General features: G+C 43.1%; 1 protein-coding gene across 1 annotated transcript in view; it reads right to left on the bottom strand.

Moving 5' to 3' along the window:
- Window positions 1–1,908: 1,908 nt before the first annotated feature.
- CILK1 (ciliogenesis associated kinase 1) overlaps window positions 1,909–19,418 on the bottom strand; it is a 33,873-nt gene continuing 16,363 nt past the window's right edge. The window contains exons 6-13 of the mRNA XM_059938484.1: window positions 18,675–18,846; window positions 16,426–16,593; window positions 13,871–14,182; window positions 12,311–12,501; window positions 12,049–12,197; window positions 9,846–9,974; window positions 6,451–6,573; window positions 1,909–5,483 (exon numbers count right to left, since the gene is read on the bottom strand). Coding sequence (XP_059794467.1) covers window positions 5,329–5,483; window positions 6,451–6,573; window positions 9,846–9,974; window positions 12,049–12,197; window positions 12,311–12,501; window positions 13,871–14,182; window positions 16,426–16,593; window positions 18,675–18,846 — 1,399 coding nt within the window. The 3' untranslated portion in view covers window positions 1,909–5,328. The remainder of the gene's footprint in view (window positions 5,484–6,450; window positions 6,574–9,845; window positions 9,975–12,048; window positions 12,198–12,310; window positions 12,502–13,870; window positions 14,183–16,425; window positions 16,594–18,674; window positions 18,847–19,418) is intronic.

Here is a 19,418-nt window from a genome sequence, read left to right as displayed (position 1 = left end):
TATTTTGTTATCTGTCTGAAATTTTGATAGAATGTATATTCCAAGAGGTTAGGGATTTTCATATTTTTTACAATATACTTTTGTATATCCTGCTCTTAGAATAATGCTTAGCACAGAGAAGGTGTTCAGAGAACACTTGTTGAAAGAATGAATGAATGGACAATACCTTGCTTCTAGCTCCGTAAAGGTTTGGGGGAAATAATCATGAGTAGGTTTGTCTTTCATTCCTGCGAGTCGTACAACTGGAAATGTCCACTAGACAGTTGAAGAGGCCAGTGGGAGGTTGGGGTGAGCAGATGTAAGCTGTTATATTCAGAATGGATAAACAACAAGGTCCTACTGTGTAGCACAGAGAACTATATTCAATGTCCTGTGATAAACCATAATGGAAAAGAATACTAAAAAAAGAATTATATATATGTATAACTGAAGAACTTTGCTGTATAGCAGAAATTAACACATTGTGAATCAACTATATTTCAATTAAAAAATAAAAATAAAATAAAATAAAGAAAGAGGCCAGTGACAACTCAGAAGAGAGGACTGAGATGGATTAACTTGGCAGCAAAAGGGTGATTTTATCCAGAGAAAGTATGTAAAATAAGAAGAAAAAACAAGAACAGCTGGGCACACCAAGAGGCAGGAAAGTCACTTTCAAATACGGAAAGCAATATGTGTTCAATTTCATTTTTCTAACTCTGACCTAACACAGAGATTACTCAATTTGACATAGGTAGGAAGCCATATATATTTCTTTTTTTTTTAAAGTGAAAGAAGGTTTATTCAGAGAAATACACACTCCACAGACAGTGTGGGCCATCTTGGAAGGTGAGAGAGGCGGAAGCCATATTTTCCAAACCTGCTGAAGGTGGTCATACTTTATCAATTTTTTTCCAACCCACCTTTCTACAAAGATTCGCTTTCATTGAACTAGGTAGGACAAGCATTATTATAAACGTTGTTGATCAGCCAAACCTTTATCTCCATTTACTTATTTCTAATTGGTTGAACCATATCAAATTGCTGGTATTTTACTAATTTTTTCTAACCTACAAAAATGGACACTTCATACGTCCAACCTAATAAATTAGGGGTCATATCATCCTAGTGACCTTGTTTACCTGAAAGAGAAACTAAGGTAGTGTCATAAGACTCTCATTAAACAAGCTTGTGGAGAAATTAAAAACTCCTGTTATAATAATTCTGCTATTCTACAACAGGTATGCTTAGGTCATTCTGCTCCTTGGAAGCCCCTGAAATCTTTTCTATTTCTTGGAGACCCTTGGAGTTGCTCTCAGCCTGCGACAGTCTTACTCATGGTGTCTTTCTACCTACCTGATATATATCAATATATTCAGAGGCCCTGAGAACTCATCTCAGTCTTTGACCCTTCCCGCATCCAGGTCCGGGGATATTCTGATGCGGAGGAGCGCATCACCTACGGATTCACCAATACAAGGTTAATTGGTAAATCATATTCCCTCAAAATTCTTTCAAGGTTTCAAAGAATGTTTGGGAGAAGAATTTCCTGTGGAATCCTGTATGGAATTCATGAAGTTATGAGCTTCTTTTGAAGGTTTATATTGTACACGTGAGTGTACTATGAAAGCTAGAAAAACGCAAGGTAGGTATTAATCATGATGAAATCAGCAACAAGAAATTGTTTTGACCTGCTTTTTTTTCCCCAAATATTCCTAGTCACCTAACTTGCTAAAAGCTAGTTTAAGAAGCCTCCACATTGCAAGATAACGTTTCTTACTGCTAGTCTAAGTGTATGCTTTCAATTTCACGGCAGTAACACTATATTAAGCGTTAAGGAGAAGTTATAAAATATCAACATTCCAAATTAGGAAATAGTAATGTTATTGTCTGATGGAAGAACATAAAAACAAAACCAGAACACTCAAATCAATTTTTCTTAAACTGTAACTTTATTTGGAGCAGAATTTTCCTTAAGTAAAGTTAACGTTTTTAAACACCTTAGGACAAACTATTCAAAAAAGGAACATTTTATTTCAGAAGGGGCTTGAGTAAGTGGTTTTCTGTCCTCCTACCTTCCCATCATATGAATATTTGCTTTATAATTAAATATATTCTTAGTTACTCCCTTGTAATCAAACCAGGAGACTAAATTGCTGTCAGCACTGAAATATCCACATCAGAAGACTGTTCAGGTCATTTTAAATTCACATTAGCACAGTGACTATAAGAAACTGATAATACAGATTAACGTGATATTTGCCCCCAGTTTGTCTTCTATGGGTTTCCATGAGAAGGTCCTCACAATAAATTATATAAAATACAGTACTTTGGTTGGAAATTGTAAAAATAATTCTAAAAATTAACCACATATATTAAACAAACAAGTTGCTACAGTATGCTTTAAATGATATAAAATAATTAGTATGTCAAACATTTTTCTTATAAACATATTGCTTTGGATCATACATTGAGCTGAAACATACAGCCTGCATTCTTTTTCTCTCCTAAATGGCACAAAACAATGGCTTGATGCCACCTCATGGAAAAACATGGTGCCCGTGAACTCCAACAGTACTGGTAATTTGTACTTAAAAACAAAACGATTCTTGCGTTACATGGGTTGCCTTCACTGTATTCAATTTTTGATAACTCCAGATGATGACATAGCATCAGTTTATTAGACGTATATAGTCCTTTAGGCAAGAGATGTGTCTAAAAAATTGCTTAAAAATCAGTTTTCTTCCTATTTAAATCATACATGAGCTGGGTGAGGGCTTAGTAATTAATGGCAGCTTATTGTCAAATTAACAATCACACCAAGAGTAGCTTTTATGCCCATGCAACTTTCCCTGCAGTTCACACACATACCCTTTGGCATACCACTGTCACTGAACCTTTGGGCACTGTACCATTTCCTGACGTCCCAGAAAGCTTTCTGCCTGGAAATGAGGTACGGACGTGGATAGGTACAGTTAAACTCATCATTCTTCTTGGTGTCTTGCAGTAGATTTTGTAAGTCTATAGTAACTAAAAATATAGGCAACAGGTAGCATTTCATTTTCACTTAACAAAATAATGGTGACTATTTGCTTCTATAGTAAACAGTTTGTATGCTCAATTTATCCTTTACCCGTTTCAGGGCGGAGGAAAAAGAGAACTTTATAGGATTTTGCTAGTTCTTTAGAACTGACGTTGTTCTTTCAGCCTTCTAGTTTGCTCAATGCAGCGTCAGCTTCTTGACTTGCAAATGAATAAACATGTTTTGCTTCCCAAGGGAAGTTGTTTGCTGATAAACAAATGAAAGAGGAAGAAGAAGAAAAGTGAAATATTTTCTGAATTTGGGCCCTACAAAAGTAATAGAAAAACAATTTTATAATGTGTAATAACCAGGTGACTGGGTTTTTCAATTAAAAAAAAAAATGTAATGACCTGAACATAAGCTATAGGGCCAAGAATATGGTATTCACAATCCATCTGGTTCTCTAGGGGGTATTTACAATTTAAAACCAGCTTTCCAGCAAGCTGGGTAAGCTTTCAGATTAACTTACTTTTTATACATAATACAGAAAGGGGAAATAAATATTAACCTCATAGTAAAGGACTCATCTCTGAAAACACATTTTCTGTTGCTTGAGATAATGAGAATATAATACAGAAATGAATTCAGCTTCAAGTTGTGCTTACATATACATCTTTATTTCCTGAAGCTTTGCTGCCAGTTTGTTAACAGGAAAATATTACCTCTCAAATCCACATCCATCATGTGCTTTTCTCATGCCCCCAGCGATCATGGTGCTTGGTCAAGTATATTTTTGAGCCAGACTCTCCAAAGCACAAATTACTCCCTGATTTTAGGTGAGGGCACCTTGGGAACCATCCTGATTTGTTCAAGCTGCAACGTATTATGAATACGTCAAAGCAAAAATTTACCAACTTATTAGGTTGAACCATATCAAAGTGCCAATATTCGTTTTAACCTACAAAAATGACAATTTCATTGGCTCAACTTGCTATATCCTGGAACCAAATGAGAGTGACTTGAGCCCTGGGAGAAGGTGAGTCAATAAACTCAGGAGATTATGTCGCGTTTACTGACGGTGACCTTCTCTCTTGCCTTTCAGGCAACCATGAGTGGAGGCGAGTGTGCCCGACAGAGGTGGATCAGAGTGGACTTTTTGTCTTTTTCTGTCTCCAAACTAGCTTTGTCATTTTCAAAATTGCTGTAAACATTCCTCTCAATGGAACAGCCTCTGCCCACCATATAGAGTTCTCACTGTTGAAAGAAACTACACAAGGGTTAAGAGTTCTTTGAATGTGGCACGTGACAGACACTGACATCACGGTAACTGTGACTTCCCAGACCAGTGGGACCTCTGCCATCTATCTTTCCTGCTCCCCAAATTGCCATGAAAACTGAGCTAAATGCAACATTCTGAGGGTTAGGATAATAAAAAAATCTTCTGCTGCTTTGAAACTTAGTTTTTGGATCATGCATCTTGGCAGGGATATAGTTTAAGTGACCGTGTTAACCTTTACGTGAAGAACATTTTGGCTTGAAAAGCTTCCTTTTTGTGGGTACTTATACAAGTTGACTTCAAAAATGGAAGAAAATAGAATATCATGGCATAGCTTGGTTTCAGCTGGATATCTCCAACCACCAAAAAGGGTGTTATAAACATTTCTAAAAATATTTACTTAGAGTTCTTTCATCTGGGGAGTAAAAAGAAAACAAAGTGAATTATGTAATAGTACTTTTAGAACAGCACAGCGGTATCAAAAAGTCAAACCAATAACATGGTATTGAGAACGGCAGATGGTCAGTTTTCTGGCGCTGAGGTCAGTCCAAAAAAGCCTAAAGTACCGAACATGCCACATTTAAAATTTAACCACTTCGCAAATATCTGCACACATTGAGGAAAAAACCCTTTATCGTGTAGCCTTAAATTGCACCCCTGTTGCAATACTGCATCATTATTATTCTATTTTTAAAAATCTGTATAAAATATTATCTGGAAACCCAAAGGAAAATCAATTAATCTTTAAAAAGTTCCTTACAAAGTTGACTGTATAAAATGCTAAAACATAATCCATATGTACAAAATGCTGCTGTTTAAGAAAATAATGGGACCCAGTTTTAGAATAAAATAACTTTGTACAAAAAAAGGTACTGCATTCAAATCAATATTTAAAAAAAAAAAACTTTAAAAATGAATATTGAAATGTCTCAGTTCAGAAGAATAACTATAAAGTGTTTGCTTTTCCACCATCCGGAAGTCTCTTGCAGGTAGAACACCAGCTGGCCGAGGGAGAGCGTCCCGCTGTCCCCTACAAAGGGCTTCGTGACAGTCATCGCCGAGATGCGTACTTAGCAGCCCAGTCCGTCCGGCCGTGCACGGGCTGGACGGCCGGAGGCCGGGGCAGCGACCCGGGAGTGCTTCTAGGTTGGGTGTGGAAAAAAGGTCGCCCAGGATGAGGTCTCACAGTCTTCAGGGAAGAATAACCTTCAATGAAAGAAAAAGGTGGGTCTGACTGATACGGGACCCATGCAAACAAAGTGCAGCAAAGAGCATCTTGGTGACAAAAATATTAGCAAAGGAGAGTTCAAGGGCAGCCGCCTCCTCAGAGTCCTCCCTCCCAGTTAAGGACAACCCCATTCTATAGTGGTCAGGCCAGAATTACTGGTGTCATCCCTGACCCTTCTCTTTTTCTCAGATCCCACTTGTAATGTTCAGCAAATCCTATTGGCTCTACCTTCCAAACCTACCCAAAACCTGGCCCAGGTCAACCATCACCACCGGCCCAGGCCAGCCTCACTCCTTGCCTGGATAATCGTGACAGCCTCCTGGTTGGTTTCCCTACTTCCACCCTGCTTGCCCTTTCAGTCTAGTGACAACGGGGCTTGAGTGAGCCTGGAGGTAGAAGTCAGATCCCCTCACTGCCCAGCTCAGAACCCTCCAGGGGCTTCCATGTGGCTCAGAGTCATGACGACGTGCTTACAGTGACCTGTGGGGGGCGCCCCCCATCACCTCTCTGACTTCCTCTTCCTGCTCCCCTCCCCTTGTTCACACCATTCCTGCACTCTGCCTCCCTGCTGTTCCTTGCATCTACCAGGCCCATCCTACCTGGAGGCCCAGGCACTAAGAGCCTGCATTATAGGGCTTGCTTGCTCACCTTCTGTAGATCTTTACCCAATGGCTCCTTTGCAGTGAGGTCTTCTTCGGCCGCCCTATGTAAAATGCATCTGCACCCCACACTCCCTACTCCCTGCTTTATTTTCCCCTTAGCACTTTTGGAGCATCTTATTTGGTCTACTTATTGTCTGTAGAGTACAACTTCCAGGAGGACAGGGAGTTTTGTGTCTCCTTCACTCGTGGACCCTAGGGCCTACAAGGTCCAGCACGAAGCAGTTGTTTGATAACTATTTGTTGAATCAATTCATGAATAATAATAATCTGAAATAGAACTTACCAGGGGAAGGGTCAGGTATAGGTGCCACATGGACCCTCTGCACAGTAGAACCGATTTCTTTTTTCAGAAAGGAAGGGATATAGTTTCCAGTAAGTCCACTAGAACTTGTTGAGGTGGAACCAACTGATTTGCAAAAGGAAAAGCTTGTTACTGCAAAGACTTGCACAGGACACCAATGGGGGTAAAGGACAGTGGGGCAGGACCATAGAGAACCAGGTTTTGACTTTCAGGGGCAAAGAATTAGGATAAAAACAGTGAATTCCGAGCAGAGCATTCCACCACACCACACTGCTGGAAACACTGGGGGATGGGGCGAGGGTGTGCAAAGACAGTGCTGACCCTGTAGCCTGTACCCACAAGGAGGCTGGTGGGTTGGTTTGCTTAAAAAAGGGGAAATTTGGAATTTTCTTTCTGTTTGTAATAATAAGTTTAAGCTGTTCTGGAATTTTCTTTTTCTGCTCCATAATATACAAGAGTTAGCCTTCCATGTCAGTATATACAAATTCCAGAGTATGGTTAAACCATAACTCATTTAACCATTCTCTTATTGATCAGCATACAGGTTATGTTAATTACTTAGCCATTATAAGTAATTCTATGCTATGTATTCTTGTCTAGAACCAGAAAATTAATCATTATTAAAATATATTAAATATGTTCACTTTTTATGTCATTTCTGTCTTGAGAGAGTTCTAAGGGCAGAAACTGGGTGCTACTCATCTTACTGTTCCAGGCGGTTCATGGAAAGCCTTACATATAGCAAGTAATCAATACGTATCGGATGGGTGAATGCGTATCTATAATGAGCCTTAGTATTAAGACTTCAAGGTGCACATGGAATAATGAAGAATGTTATACAAACGGAAGTTATATCCATTCGGAAGAGTTCATGAGGGGGAGAGTTGCTCTCTGTCTTCACAACACAGAGCATTCTTGGCAACTGCTCAAGGCAGAGTGGGAAAAAGGGTCTGGAGCTCGAGGAGCTGTGTTGGTCAGCTGGAGCACATTTTGCAATTTTGGTGACTAGATAGATAAGAAGAAAAATGGGAAGAGAATTTGAACAAGGAAATCACAGAAGGAAAAAAACGTAGAGTCAGTAAACACAAGAGAAGATGATCAACCCTCATTAGTCAACGGGGCATGCGGGTTGAAGCCACAGTAAGATGCCATTGCACACCCTCAGATGAGCACCCGTTTACAATCTCAACAGTACCAAGAGGCATCAAGGGCAGAGCACAACTCCCACACCCTGCTGGACAGCAGCTGGGCAAAACCTGTGAAGTCGAAGATGAGCACAGCCTTTAAGCTAACGTGTTTACGTCATACCCAGAAACCTCACACGTGCACACCACCTATGGGGGGCATCAGTGTTCACTCCGGCGCTCTAACTGTGAAAAATGTCAACAACTTACATGTTGGTCAAGAAGAGAAGGAATGAATAAATTATGTTCTACGTGTCCATCAACAGACGAATGGATAAAGAAGACGTGGTATAGATATACAATGGAATACTACTCAGCCATAAGAAAGAACAAAATTTTGCCATTTGCAGCAATATGGATGGACTTGGAGGTCATTATACTAAGTCAAATAAGTCAGATAAAGACAAATACTGTATGATATAACTTATACGTGGAATCTAAAAAATATTAACAAAGAAACGAAATTGAGTTATTTGTAGTGAGGTGGATGGACTTAGAGTCTGTCATACAGAGTGAATAAGTCAGAAAGAGAAAAACAAATACCATAGGCTAACACATATATATGGAATTTTAAAAAAAACCCGGTTATGAAGAACCTAGGGGCAGGACAGTAATAAAGACGCAGACGTAGAGAATGGACTTGAGGACATGCGGAGGGGGAAGGGTAAGCTGGGATGAAGTGAGAGAGTGGCATGGACATATATACACTGCCAAATGTAAAATAGATAGCTAGTGGGAAGCAGCCGCATAGCACAGGGAGAGCAGCTCAGTGCTTTGTGACCACCTAGAGGGGTGGGATAGGGAGGGTGGGAGGGAGACGCAAGAGGGAGGAGATATGGGGATATATGTATATGTATAGCTGATTCACTTTGTTATATAGCAGAAACTAACACACCATTGTAAAGCAATTATACTCCAATAAAGATGTTTTTAAAAAAATATTAACAAACTAATGACTGTAACAAAAAAAAAAAGCAGACAGATATAGAGAACTAGTGGTTGCCAGTGAGGAGAGGGAAGGGAGGAGGGGCAGTATAGGGGTAGGAGATTAAGAGGTACAAATTGTTAGGTATAAAATAAGCTACAAAGGATATATTGTACAGCACGGGTGATATAGCCAATATTTTATAATAACTATAAGTGGAACATAACCTTTAAAGATTGTGAATCACTCTAGCGCACACCTGTAACTTACATAATATTGACCAGCAGCTATACTTGAATTAAAAAAATTATATTCTAGTACAAATAATAAATCATGGTATCATACACATATATATTGTATATGTAATACTATATATACTGTGATATATATTCTATGGATGTATAATTGCTGTATATGTAATTATTAAAATGAGTGGAGATCCAGGATTATACGCATATAAATTTTAAAACATGCAAAACCATACTAGGTATTTCTTGTATACTAAAAACAAAGCATGGAAATAATAAACACCCAACTCAGGCAGAGTGGGGCTCGGGGGGAAGGAGAGGAAAAGAGGAAGGGAGGAAAGGTAAGGCCCTGGGCTTCGTGTGTGTTTGCAGAGTCTGACTTTATAAGCTGGGTGGTGGGTATGTGGGTGTGGATATATTCTCTCTTTCCTTTTTGTATTCCTTAAAATACATGAACACGCAATGGACAAAGGCAGGGAGAAGAGAAGCCCAGATGTTTACGTGGCATGTGGAAGGGGAAGCAGCCCACAGCAGGGGAAGCTATTTACTGGGCACGGGGTGTGTCTGCCTGGAGGACTTCTGAAATTCATCCGTCTATTATAAAAAGAGTAGGCAGGGGCTTCCAAACCATCCACCTTCCAACCAGAAGGGGTTCTGATGCCCTGGGCTAAGGCTGGGCCATCAGACAGAAGGGAGAAGCCAGAGCAAGGCAGACCCAGTGAAGTGTGACACTGGAGGTCGCCCACCACAGAGCAGGGCCTCAGAATCCAGACTCATAAGACTGTTTTTCCCTCGCACCAGGGAAGACTGCTCTCGTCCCCTGCTACCCTTGACGGCAGAGCCCGAGGGAGCTGGCGGAGTCCCCAAGGCCTGCTACCAGGTGAGAGAGAGCAGCACGGGCCTGGAAAAGAGGCCCAGGGTTTTCACGCCAGAGAGGCCCTCGTGGTTCCACGGCTTGTCACCCTGCCACATCCAGAGAATCTGCTTCTTATCATTTAGGGGTTAATCATCATTACTCACCTGAATTTATTTTGCTGATCACTGATACCATCCCTGAAGATTTTCCAGACAAACCAGAACTAGACCATGGATTAGATGGAATAAAATCCTTTCCTGGATTCGGGAGTATGCCGTTTCTTATATTTATTCCTAATAGGGAAGAAATGTTTTTCAAATGCAAAATTTATATTTCATCTTGCATCACATGTCAGAGATGAAACGAATGCAGAATCCAATTTGTCAAAGACTTCCTGTGTTTCAACAATCAAAGCAAAAACTGACCATGATGATGTCATCAGACAGGTGGCAGAGGAAAGATGCCATCTTCGGGGTAAGTGTGCTGTCTCACTGGTGGGTGGCCTGACAGACTTCAACTTCTACCCACAGATCTGTCCACGTCTGATGTCTTGACCACCTGGTGCAGTCCTGGGCTTCAGTGTCCCTTGGCCTTCCTACTCGTCCGCCTTTGCAGACCACTGCCTTTCTGTCAGCTGCCCAAGTTCTTCTCTGTCCCTCCACACCCCCAAGCCCAGCTCTGCAGCCCTCGGCTCTCCTCCTTCTGAATTCTGAGATTCCATCCTCTCAACCTGACATGGACTATCGGAGGTGACTCTGGTCTGAACCAATGACCCTCCCTGACTCCCTCACGCCCAAGGCTGCCTTGACCTCAACTGCAAGACAAACCACTGCCTCCTGGACCACCCACTTCCCACTCCTATCAGGCCTTGCAGCTAGCTTTCAGAACAGAAAAACTCAATCCATCCTTTACCCTTCTTCATCCCGTAGAGCCAAAAAGAAATAACTCTCTCTGCCTGTGCCCACTGCAGCTGGAGCCTTTGCCCCCCCCCCCCATACCCTGTCATGTGGGAAGTGTCAGGCCAGTCTCCTAAGGCCACAGTGCCAAGCCTGATGAGGTCTGGCAGTATTTAGGAGGCCTGTTCCCAATCAAGAGTGGGGAACCAGTGCATCAGCAGGGCCTCCATTCCCCGCCCTAGGTCTCCACCCTGGGTCTGAGCACCACTGCCCCCACCTGGACAACAGCGACAGCTTGTGGGCCCCTCACCCATGCAGCACGCAGATGTCAATAAAAGCATGTCACTCCTCCAGCTACGACCTTTCAAGAGCTTCCAGTTGCTCATGAAATAAAATCCAAATTTCTTATAAGACCCCCAAAGATGCCTCACGCGTCTAACACCTCATTCTCTCTGACGGGGCTCGGGCCATGCTGGCCTCTCACCAGCCAAGCCCTTTCCTGCCTGCAGGCCTCTGTACTGGCTGTTCCCTCCGCTCAGCAGGTCTCTGCACGTGGAGTTCCTTCCCAATCGCTGGGGCCCAGCTCGGAGTCACTTGCCCAGAGAGGCCTTCCCCGACCACTCTGTCTAAAGTACTGCCTCCACTCCCATTTCATCCCCCTTAACGCCAGTTGTCACCATCTGTGGCTATGGTGTGTCCATTTATTTAGGGTCTGTCTCCCACCACTAGAAAATACGAGGGTGAGGATACTGTCTACAGGCTGCTGGCTAAAGTCGCTGCATAGCCTGTGATGTGAATGGAGGCCCTAGAGGTGGGCAGCCTGGTGGCCCCTCTTGGCTATTGTGTCCACCAGATTCTCAGTGGCCAGCACGGGACGATGCGCAATACGGATTTACTGATGGAATGAATTCGTGAATGAACGGTTGGCTAACACTGTACGCTTAGAATACAGAGAATGCGGAGAGAGGTCTGGGCACCCTCCAACTACAGTGTTTTCACTTAACCCCTGTGGTATAGCCACATGGGGTGACTAAGCTCCCATCTGCTTTCCTGAGAAGACACACAGGGCTGGCAGTTTCTGGAGAGACCTCGGGCAAGCTTCCTGGTTCTTCCTGGTCATTCCTTCCCTGGGGACTGGACCCGGTTTCCTCTACCAAATTTCTCATCTTAGGCAACTACAGAAGATAAGAATGTGAAGCCTGGGAATTCCCTGACGGTCCAGTGGTTAGGACTCCGCACTTCCACTGGTCAGGGAACTAAGATCCTGCATGCCATGCGGCCAAAAAAAAAAAAAAAGAAGGAAAGAAAGAATGTGAAGCCTGGGCTTCAGCTAATATTTCTATGGTGGTCCCACCAGTTTGGAAGAGAAGCCCCAAGCACTTGCCATCCAAAACAGGATCTTTGTGAACGCGTGATTCCAGGGACATGATTTCTTATCAGTGATCAGAGCAAAGGCAGGAATGTTTATTACCAGGCAGGTACCGGGAGTGCCTCAGGTAGTGCTGCTTGGCCGCAGACCTCAAGGTGGGCGTGTCACACCGGGGACAGGATGTCTGGGTTGGGGCACTATTTCCGGTGCCCACGGGCTCTGAGGGCTTCAGGTCCAGAACACTCTCAAATCTGAGTGGGGAGAAGATGGTTTCGGTCAGCACGAGCTGGGCAGCTCATTGGATGTAAAGATGACCTCACAGACCCCAGGTGCTGTCCGTGCACAGCTAGGAGCCCACACTTGCCTGCACAGAGTCTCATCGCTCTGTCTCTTCTTGTTTTTCAGGTCAATCCTGGTGAACGATGGGCTGAAATCCGAGTCATCTAAGTCCGCCCAGTCATCAGAATCCTTTGCCGACCTGGAAACGAGACCCCACCTTCTCCTACTCTTTGGCTTGATCTCACCATTTTTGTGCTCCAGGCCAGTGAGAATTTTCTGTGTATACAAGGAGGGGGGGGGAAAAAAGCAATACTTGGCATTAACGGAGCTCACCCACGAGTAATCCCCATTCTGAACTTTCTCGATTATGTAAAGGAGGGTTCTGGGGCGTTTCCCTCCCCAATATGCACTGTTTATTGGAAAGGACAATGGTGCAAAACACAGTCCCAGACCTGTGTCACTCATCCTGCACAGATTACATCAGTTTTCATTCAATGGGGACGCTAAGCTGTGTAAGAGAAGGATTTAAAAAAAGAAATTTAAGGTACTTCTCACATATGAGGAAAGTGGCTGGATTCTCAAACAGGGCTCATCTCTGAAAGAGTTAGTGTGATTGACACTGTCCTAAATAGAATGTAAGAGAATATAGCTAAAGTGTCAGTCACCTGCTCTTTTATAGAAAACAATGCAATTAATGCCTTCTTTGCCTTCTCAGTAGACCTGGATCCTATTTAACTACGGAATTAGCTACAATAAGAAATTTCCAAACACACACTGCTGCTGCAGGGGGGCGGGGGTAAAGTCGACAATCTGGAGACACCACCCCTGTAACCTCACACTGTCCTAGTCGGGAGCCAGCACTCACTGCGTGAATGCTAGTTGACAGATAAAGTATTACTTTTGCATAAAGGTGTTAGAAGATCAGACTCTCAGACAGCACTATAAGGCTGATGGAAACCAGACTCCCGTGTCAGATTATTATCTTATTGACTAACACTCACTGTTTCCTTTTGAACGGCAAGAGGAGAAGAAAGAGCTGGGCTCAACCAACAGCCTGGCATTACCAGCATCGACTGATGGCACTGATAGGAATAATGATCTACAAATACTAGTGGGGCACTTGATGATTTTCAAAACATCTTCACAAGCAGCAGGACCTTTGATCCCCATGAACAGCCCTGTCTGGTGGGCAAAACAGGCATTAGGATCCTCCTTTTCCAGATGAGGACACTGGGTCCACAGGGATTGATAATAACGATAACTAGCGCTCTCATTATCCACCCCTGTTTCACAGATGCGGAAGTGAGGAGCAGAGAGGCCAGGTACCCTGCACAGGGTCATGAAGCCATGACACAGCAGAGCTGAGATGTGAGACCCTAGAGATCTGGGGCCACGTCCAGCCTTCGGCCACCACCCCACGGCCAGGCCCCCAGGTGTGGCATTGTAATTCACAGGCAGAGCCAGAACTTGAATTTAGACCTTTAACTCCAAAGCCAAGGCTCTTTTCACAATTCCATGATATTGCAAAGACAGATCTATTATAATTAGGCCTTATCTGCTGAAAAAGAAAATATTTCACTCAGTAAGTAGGGTCAGAAGAGGAACAGGCCAGACACAAGGCTCTCAAGCGAATCTTCCTGCTTACTGCCTGGGGATGCTTGGTGTGGAGGGATGGCAAGAGCAAAGGGCTTGACTTGTCCTCTGGAAGGTGATCCGTCCTGGAAGCCTCGGCTTTGTAGGGGTACATGAGATGCTGAGGGAGCTGGCTGGCTTGATGCTGTCTCAAAGAAATGCGCGTGTGTGGCTTGGTTGGGGGCTGGGCAGGAGGGACTGGCTTTATGTGAGGCGGTGGGGCTGCCTTTTCCAGACCGTCCTTCTGTGTTTTTCCTGAATCTTGAAGGCTCTGTGTGGTGCTGCCCAGGGGGTGCCCAACCTGGAAGTAAGGATATCGAAGCGCCTGGAACGACACATAAGGCAGTTTTAGGAGAAGAAACTGGCCAGGAAGGTTGACCCCATTCAGGGTTGCTGGCTAGATTTCAGGAAGCTGGTTTACTACAGTTGTTTAGCCCAAACCAATTATAAAACAGCATCCTGAATCTGTAACACCCTTTGTGAATTTCCTTATCTAAAATAGTGTAAAATATACGGACTGGTTGCCACACTCAAATTATTTGGGTAAAGCACCCAAGTTCACTGCTATGCCCTTTGCTACTTCTGCCAATATCCTGGCTTTGTAACTTATTTGCTGTGTGTCTTAAATATAACATTGTACCATTCTAAGCCCATTTCTTCATTCCATAGAAAGAAAAAAAATAAAATGGAGAGAGCCAAATATAATGATCCAGGAGGACTCTGAAAAATCAAATATAAAATAAGCAGGTACAGATAAACAACAAGGATTTACTGTATAGCACAGGGAACTATCTCCAATATCTTGTAATAATCTGTAATGGAAAAGAAATGTATATAAAACTATCACTTTGCTGTACACCTGAAATTAACGCAATATTGTAAATCAACTATACTGCAATTAAAAAATATAAAATAAGCAGGTGCATCTGCTTTAACACCAGAAATGCCAAGAGTGTAATGCACGCTACAGTTAAACCTTGCCCATCAAGATAATCACGCTTTCTGGATCGCCGAGGGATAAATCTTAAAGTGCTGGGTTTGCAATTCTTTCTGAAATATCCCCTAGTCTTTTTGACTGGAAGTCATTGAATACAACATAACCTTTCTCGATGAATCTGGGACATAGCTATAAACACCTGTAATGATAATAAGTGTAGATACAGAGGCAAATAACGTGGATACTCCCATAGTGGTCCTGGACTCTGATATCTAACTCGGAAAGTCTTCTCTGTAAGTCCCAGGTATTTTTGCAAGTCTCAACTGACTTGGGGGTATTTTTAGCTTTTCTGATACTATTCTTAAAAGTACACATTCCTCTCTTGGTTCCTTGGTTCCTTACAGAATCTTTTTCTTTTCATCTCTAAAAAACTTTTCATCTGTAAAAAACTGGGTTCATCAGAAAGCTTCCTTCCTGCCCTGAAACCATTTGTGAATTTCATCACCAGAAGCGCATTTCTGAGCGCTCTCCAACCTTCTTGAGCCATCCAGGGTCTTGGCTGTTTCTTCTTTGAGCCACTGGACAGCTGCTTTTCTCCCATTCCTTAATCCCCCCAGCCATCAGCTCTCAGCTCTCACAAATTCTAACATCACGTCGGCCCTGTCTTCAAGTGCCTCTATCACTTTCACTCAGCCAAATCACTGACTCTGATTAGAACTGGTTACCTTCTTGATTCTCTGAGCAGTGGGGTTATCAATGAGACAAGCTGAGAAGGGGCCAGGGTACAACCACCACAAAGAGAGGCTGGCAGGAGGCCTGGCGGTGTTTGAAGCCCATGGCACTGCATGTCTCTTTTGGGTGCACTTTATAATCTAAGTCAAAGTGGCCTTGGGGGAGGGCGGATTGGGAAAACAGGAGGTATGGAATCAGGTGTGTCATCCACATGACAGAACTGCCATTGATAGTACACTATCTGTACTAGTTACTGGTGGAGTTATTAAGGCAAATCACTTAAGCTTTCTTTTTTTTTGCAAATCACTTAAACTTTCTGAGATTCAGTTTTCTCATTTATAGAATGAAAACAGTAACACCTATCTCATGGAGCCTTCACGGCGTTAAAATCACATAAAAACACACTAAAGCATGTGCAAACTATAAAGTGCTATAAAATGCGAATTACATTTATTATCCTAGCTCTCTCCCTGTCATCTGTAAAATGAGTGATTTGAATCTCACAAGATATTTTCACTTTGAAACTGCCTTTCAACAACCAGTACTGCCTTATAAACAAACTGCTACATCACCTTAACTCATAGAGAATATATTGGAAAACATCTGCCAAAGACAGGTGGATATATGTTTATTTTCATTTCCACGTATATGGTGATCTATGACGTGAATTGTATGGCAATTTTCAAAACAACTAAATTGTTTAAACCTTAACTACTTTAGACACAGACAGTTTCAAACTATTTTAAGTTCTTATACCTTATATAGTTCACATTAGTGGTATTCAATACCAGTTTTCACACATAATACCTAATAAAATACTTCCCATGAGATTTATAGGAATTATTCACAGTTAGACATGAACTTCGAGAGAAATGCATCAGAAGAAAATGGAAGGAAACCTGACTAGCTGTTGGCCGTTTCTTGGGATCCCACTGCAGCATGTCTCTCAGGAGGTGAACTGCTTCACTGCTGGCATTTGGAATCAGGGTCTTCAAGTTATTGGGCACACAGTGGGGCCAGCGGAAGTTCATCGCACTTGACAGTTGGTAGCCTTCAGGCCAGTCAGTCTGAAAGAAGGAAAAGGTAGAAAATCTTGCTCAGCCAATCACTGTGATCGGACTTTATATTCTGGCACGTATGACATGTCACTACCACGTCCATACTAACTATGGTGGTGGTGGCACTGTGGGTACTGAAATGCAGGAAGATTCTAACAGAGAGACACAAAGAAAAGGAAGGCTGGGGAACAGTGGGAAAGACACTGGATTTGCCACCAACTTTTTTTTTTTTTTTTTGGCTGAATCGCGTGGCTTGCAGGATCTTAGTTCCCTGACCAGGGATTGAACTTGGGCCACGGCAGTGAAAGGGCCAAGTCCTAACCACTGGACCGCCAGGGAACTCCCCACACCAACTTATTTTATAACTTTAACACAAGACAGTTCACCTCTTGAGATTTGGGGGCTGAACCAAATTAGTATTTTCCCAATTGCGTTCCATGAGACACAGGTTTTAGAAACTGCTAATGAGATTTTTTTTGGGGGGAAAATAAAACAAAACACCTTGTTCTTGGTCAGATAAACTTGTGAAAGCCTACATATGACTATATCCCCATCTTGATGAGTCAAAGTACAAACGCTTAGAAACCCAGCAGTCAGGAGAGCTATTAGTCTCAAGTCCTCCCCTTTTTCATGCGTCAGACCTACGGGGCACTCAGTGCTGGAGTGAATGACGGAAGATGCTGAGCAATCAGTCTTTAAGATCCCTGTTAGTTCCAACAAACTCCTGTTTTATAAGACACATTCTGACGTAATTGCTTTCTATTTTTTTAAAGTGAAGTGGCAGAATATATAGCTTGTATCATTCACTCACTTAGATAGTTACTGAGGGCCTCCTATGTACTTAATGTTGTTGGGTATCCAAAAAATAATCCAATAGATATCCTGCCCTTAAAGATATTACGGTCCAAAAGAGAAAATAAGACATTTATTTTAAAAACACAGTAACACAAAATAAAAAGTAACAAAGGTCACAAGAGAGGTAGAGATACAGTCATCCAGAGGAGGGAGAGACTCCAGCAGGAGAGTCTGGAAATCTTGAAGAGGTGGCATTAATGATTCCTTCAGATAATTTAAAAAAAAATTTTGAGGGTCTGGTTTGTACCAGCAATGGTGCTAGGATGTGTAAAATAAATGCAAAGAAACACAAGACAAATCCATTCCCTGAGTGAGCTTATGGTCCAGGAAACAGATTATGTACACAGATGATATTAATAACACAGAAGACAGTTGAAGATGAAGAGATTAAAGGAATAGGGAGGAGAAAGATTACGAGGGTCTTGGAAGAAGAGTGGGATTGGGGCACATGAGACATGCACTTGGCAGAAGCGGGAGATTCTAGAGCACAGAGCCAGGAGGGGTGCAAGTGGCGGGTAAGTAATGAGAGTTAGGGGGCTGGGCAGTAGATATTTTTAGGAGGGGAGGACAGTACCAGAGCTGTTCTTTAGGGGGATAAATCTGTCCACAGACTGGAAGAAATTCTGGAGGGAAAAGACTTGAAGGCAGAAAGACTGGGGAGGTGCCCCCCTCCCCAAACACAGGCAGGGCTTCAGTCTGAGATACTGGGTGGAGATAGCAGGATCTATGGGCCAACTGCTGGGATAAGGGGAAAGGGGAGCAAGGGAGAGAGGAAGAAGGTAAAACTGAAACTCAGCCTCAAGGCTGGGCTCTGGGATGTGATGGGACCACAGGCAGAAATGGGGAATGAGCAAAAGAGGCTGGTTGGAGGCAAAACAAAAAGCAGTCTGGGTCAGACGTGCTGAGTTGGAGGTGAGGGTGAGGATGTCAGGGAAAAAATCCCGGAGAAAGATGTAAATTTGTGACCAGAGTTATAAAGGAAAGGGGGAGGGCTACAGATCACATTAGGAGACTTCTGCACGGGTAAGAGTTGTAGCCACGAGAACGCAGAAGCTCTGCAAGGGAGCAGAAAAGCAGAGGAAGCCAGGAAGTCTTCCACTGCAGGGTAGGAGGAAGGCATGGAGGACTACCCAGGGCGAGGAAGATCCAGAACGAGCCGGTGCTGCCCAGGGTTGGGGGCAGGGAACACAGGAAGCTGCAGCTTTGTCCCACAGGCCTTTGTCCCACATCATTACCTTTTTGGGTGTCCCCAGCACTTGGCAGATTTTGAAGATTGTGTCGATCTCACTGGCCCCGGGGAAGAGTGGCCGGAGGGTGTACACCTCTGCCATGATGCAGCCCACGGCCCAGATGTCGATGGGGGAGCTGTAGTTTGTGGACCGCAGGAGCACCTCCGGGGCCCGGTACCTGCAAGACCAAGGAGAAGCTAGTTCCACACCCGCCGGTCGGAAGCAAACTAAATACACAATCAGCTCCGCAGAGCGTTTCTGCATTTCTGTTTTCTGTCTAGTTCAGGGCGGTGCATGGACTCATCAGGCAACAGCTGTAGCTGCAGTGTAAAGCTGGGCTCCTCTGCTTCACAGGGTTTTCTGTGGAGCATTTCTTGACAGGCCTCTGCTCTATAGCATTTTCGAGGAATACAGACAGTGAGAGAGAACAGGAAAAGAGCGAGTGAGAGAGGAGGGAAAAGGAGCGAGAGAGAATATAGAACTAGTGGTCTGTAGGCTTTTCTTGGTTATGGCCAACTGCTTAAATCAAATTCTTAGGGCCTGAAAGTTTTAATAACACCAACTGGCTGATTTTCAGACAGGTCTTTGGAGAATCTTTTACACAACACTTTTAGGAAAAGGTCTTCTGGAAGTTCTATATACAGAATATTATTTAGATTATGGAAAAGCACAAGGGACTTCCTTTTTAAAAAATTTTTTTAGTGAAGTATAGTTGATTTACAGTGTTGTGTTAGTTTCTGTTGTACTGCA

Source organism: Balaenoptera ricei, chromosome 11, assembly GCF_028023285.1.
Source record: "Balaenoptera ricei isolate mBalRic1 chromosome 11, mBalRic1.hap2, whole genome shotgun sequence".
NCBI lineage: Eukaryota > Metazoa > Chordata > Mammalia > Artiodactyla > Balaenopteridae > Balaenoptera > Balaenoptera ricei.
This window is presented reverse-complemented; position numbering and strand designations above follow the sequence as displayed.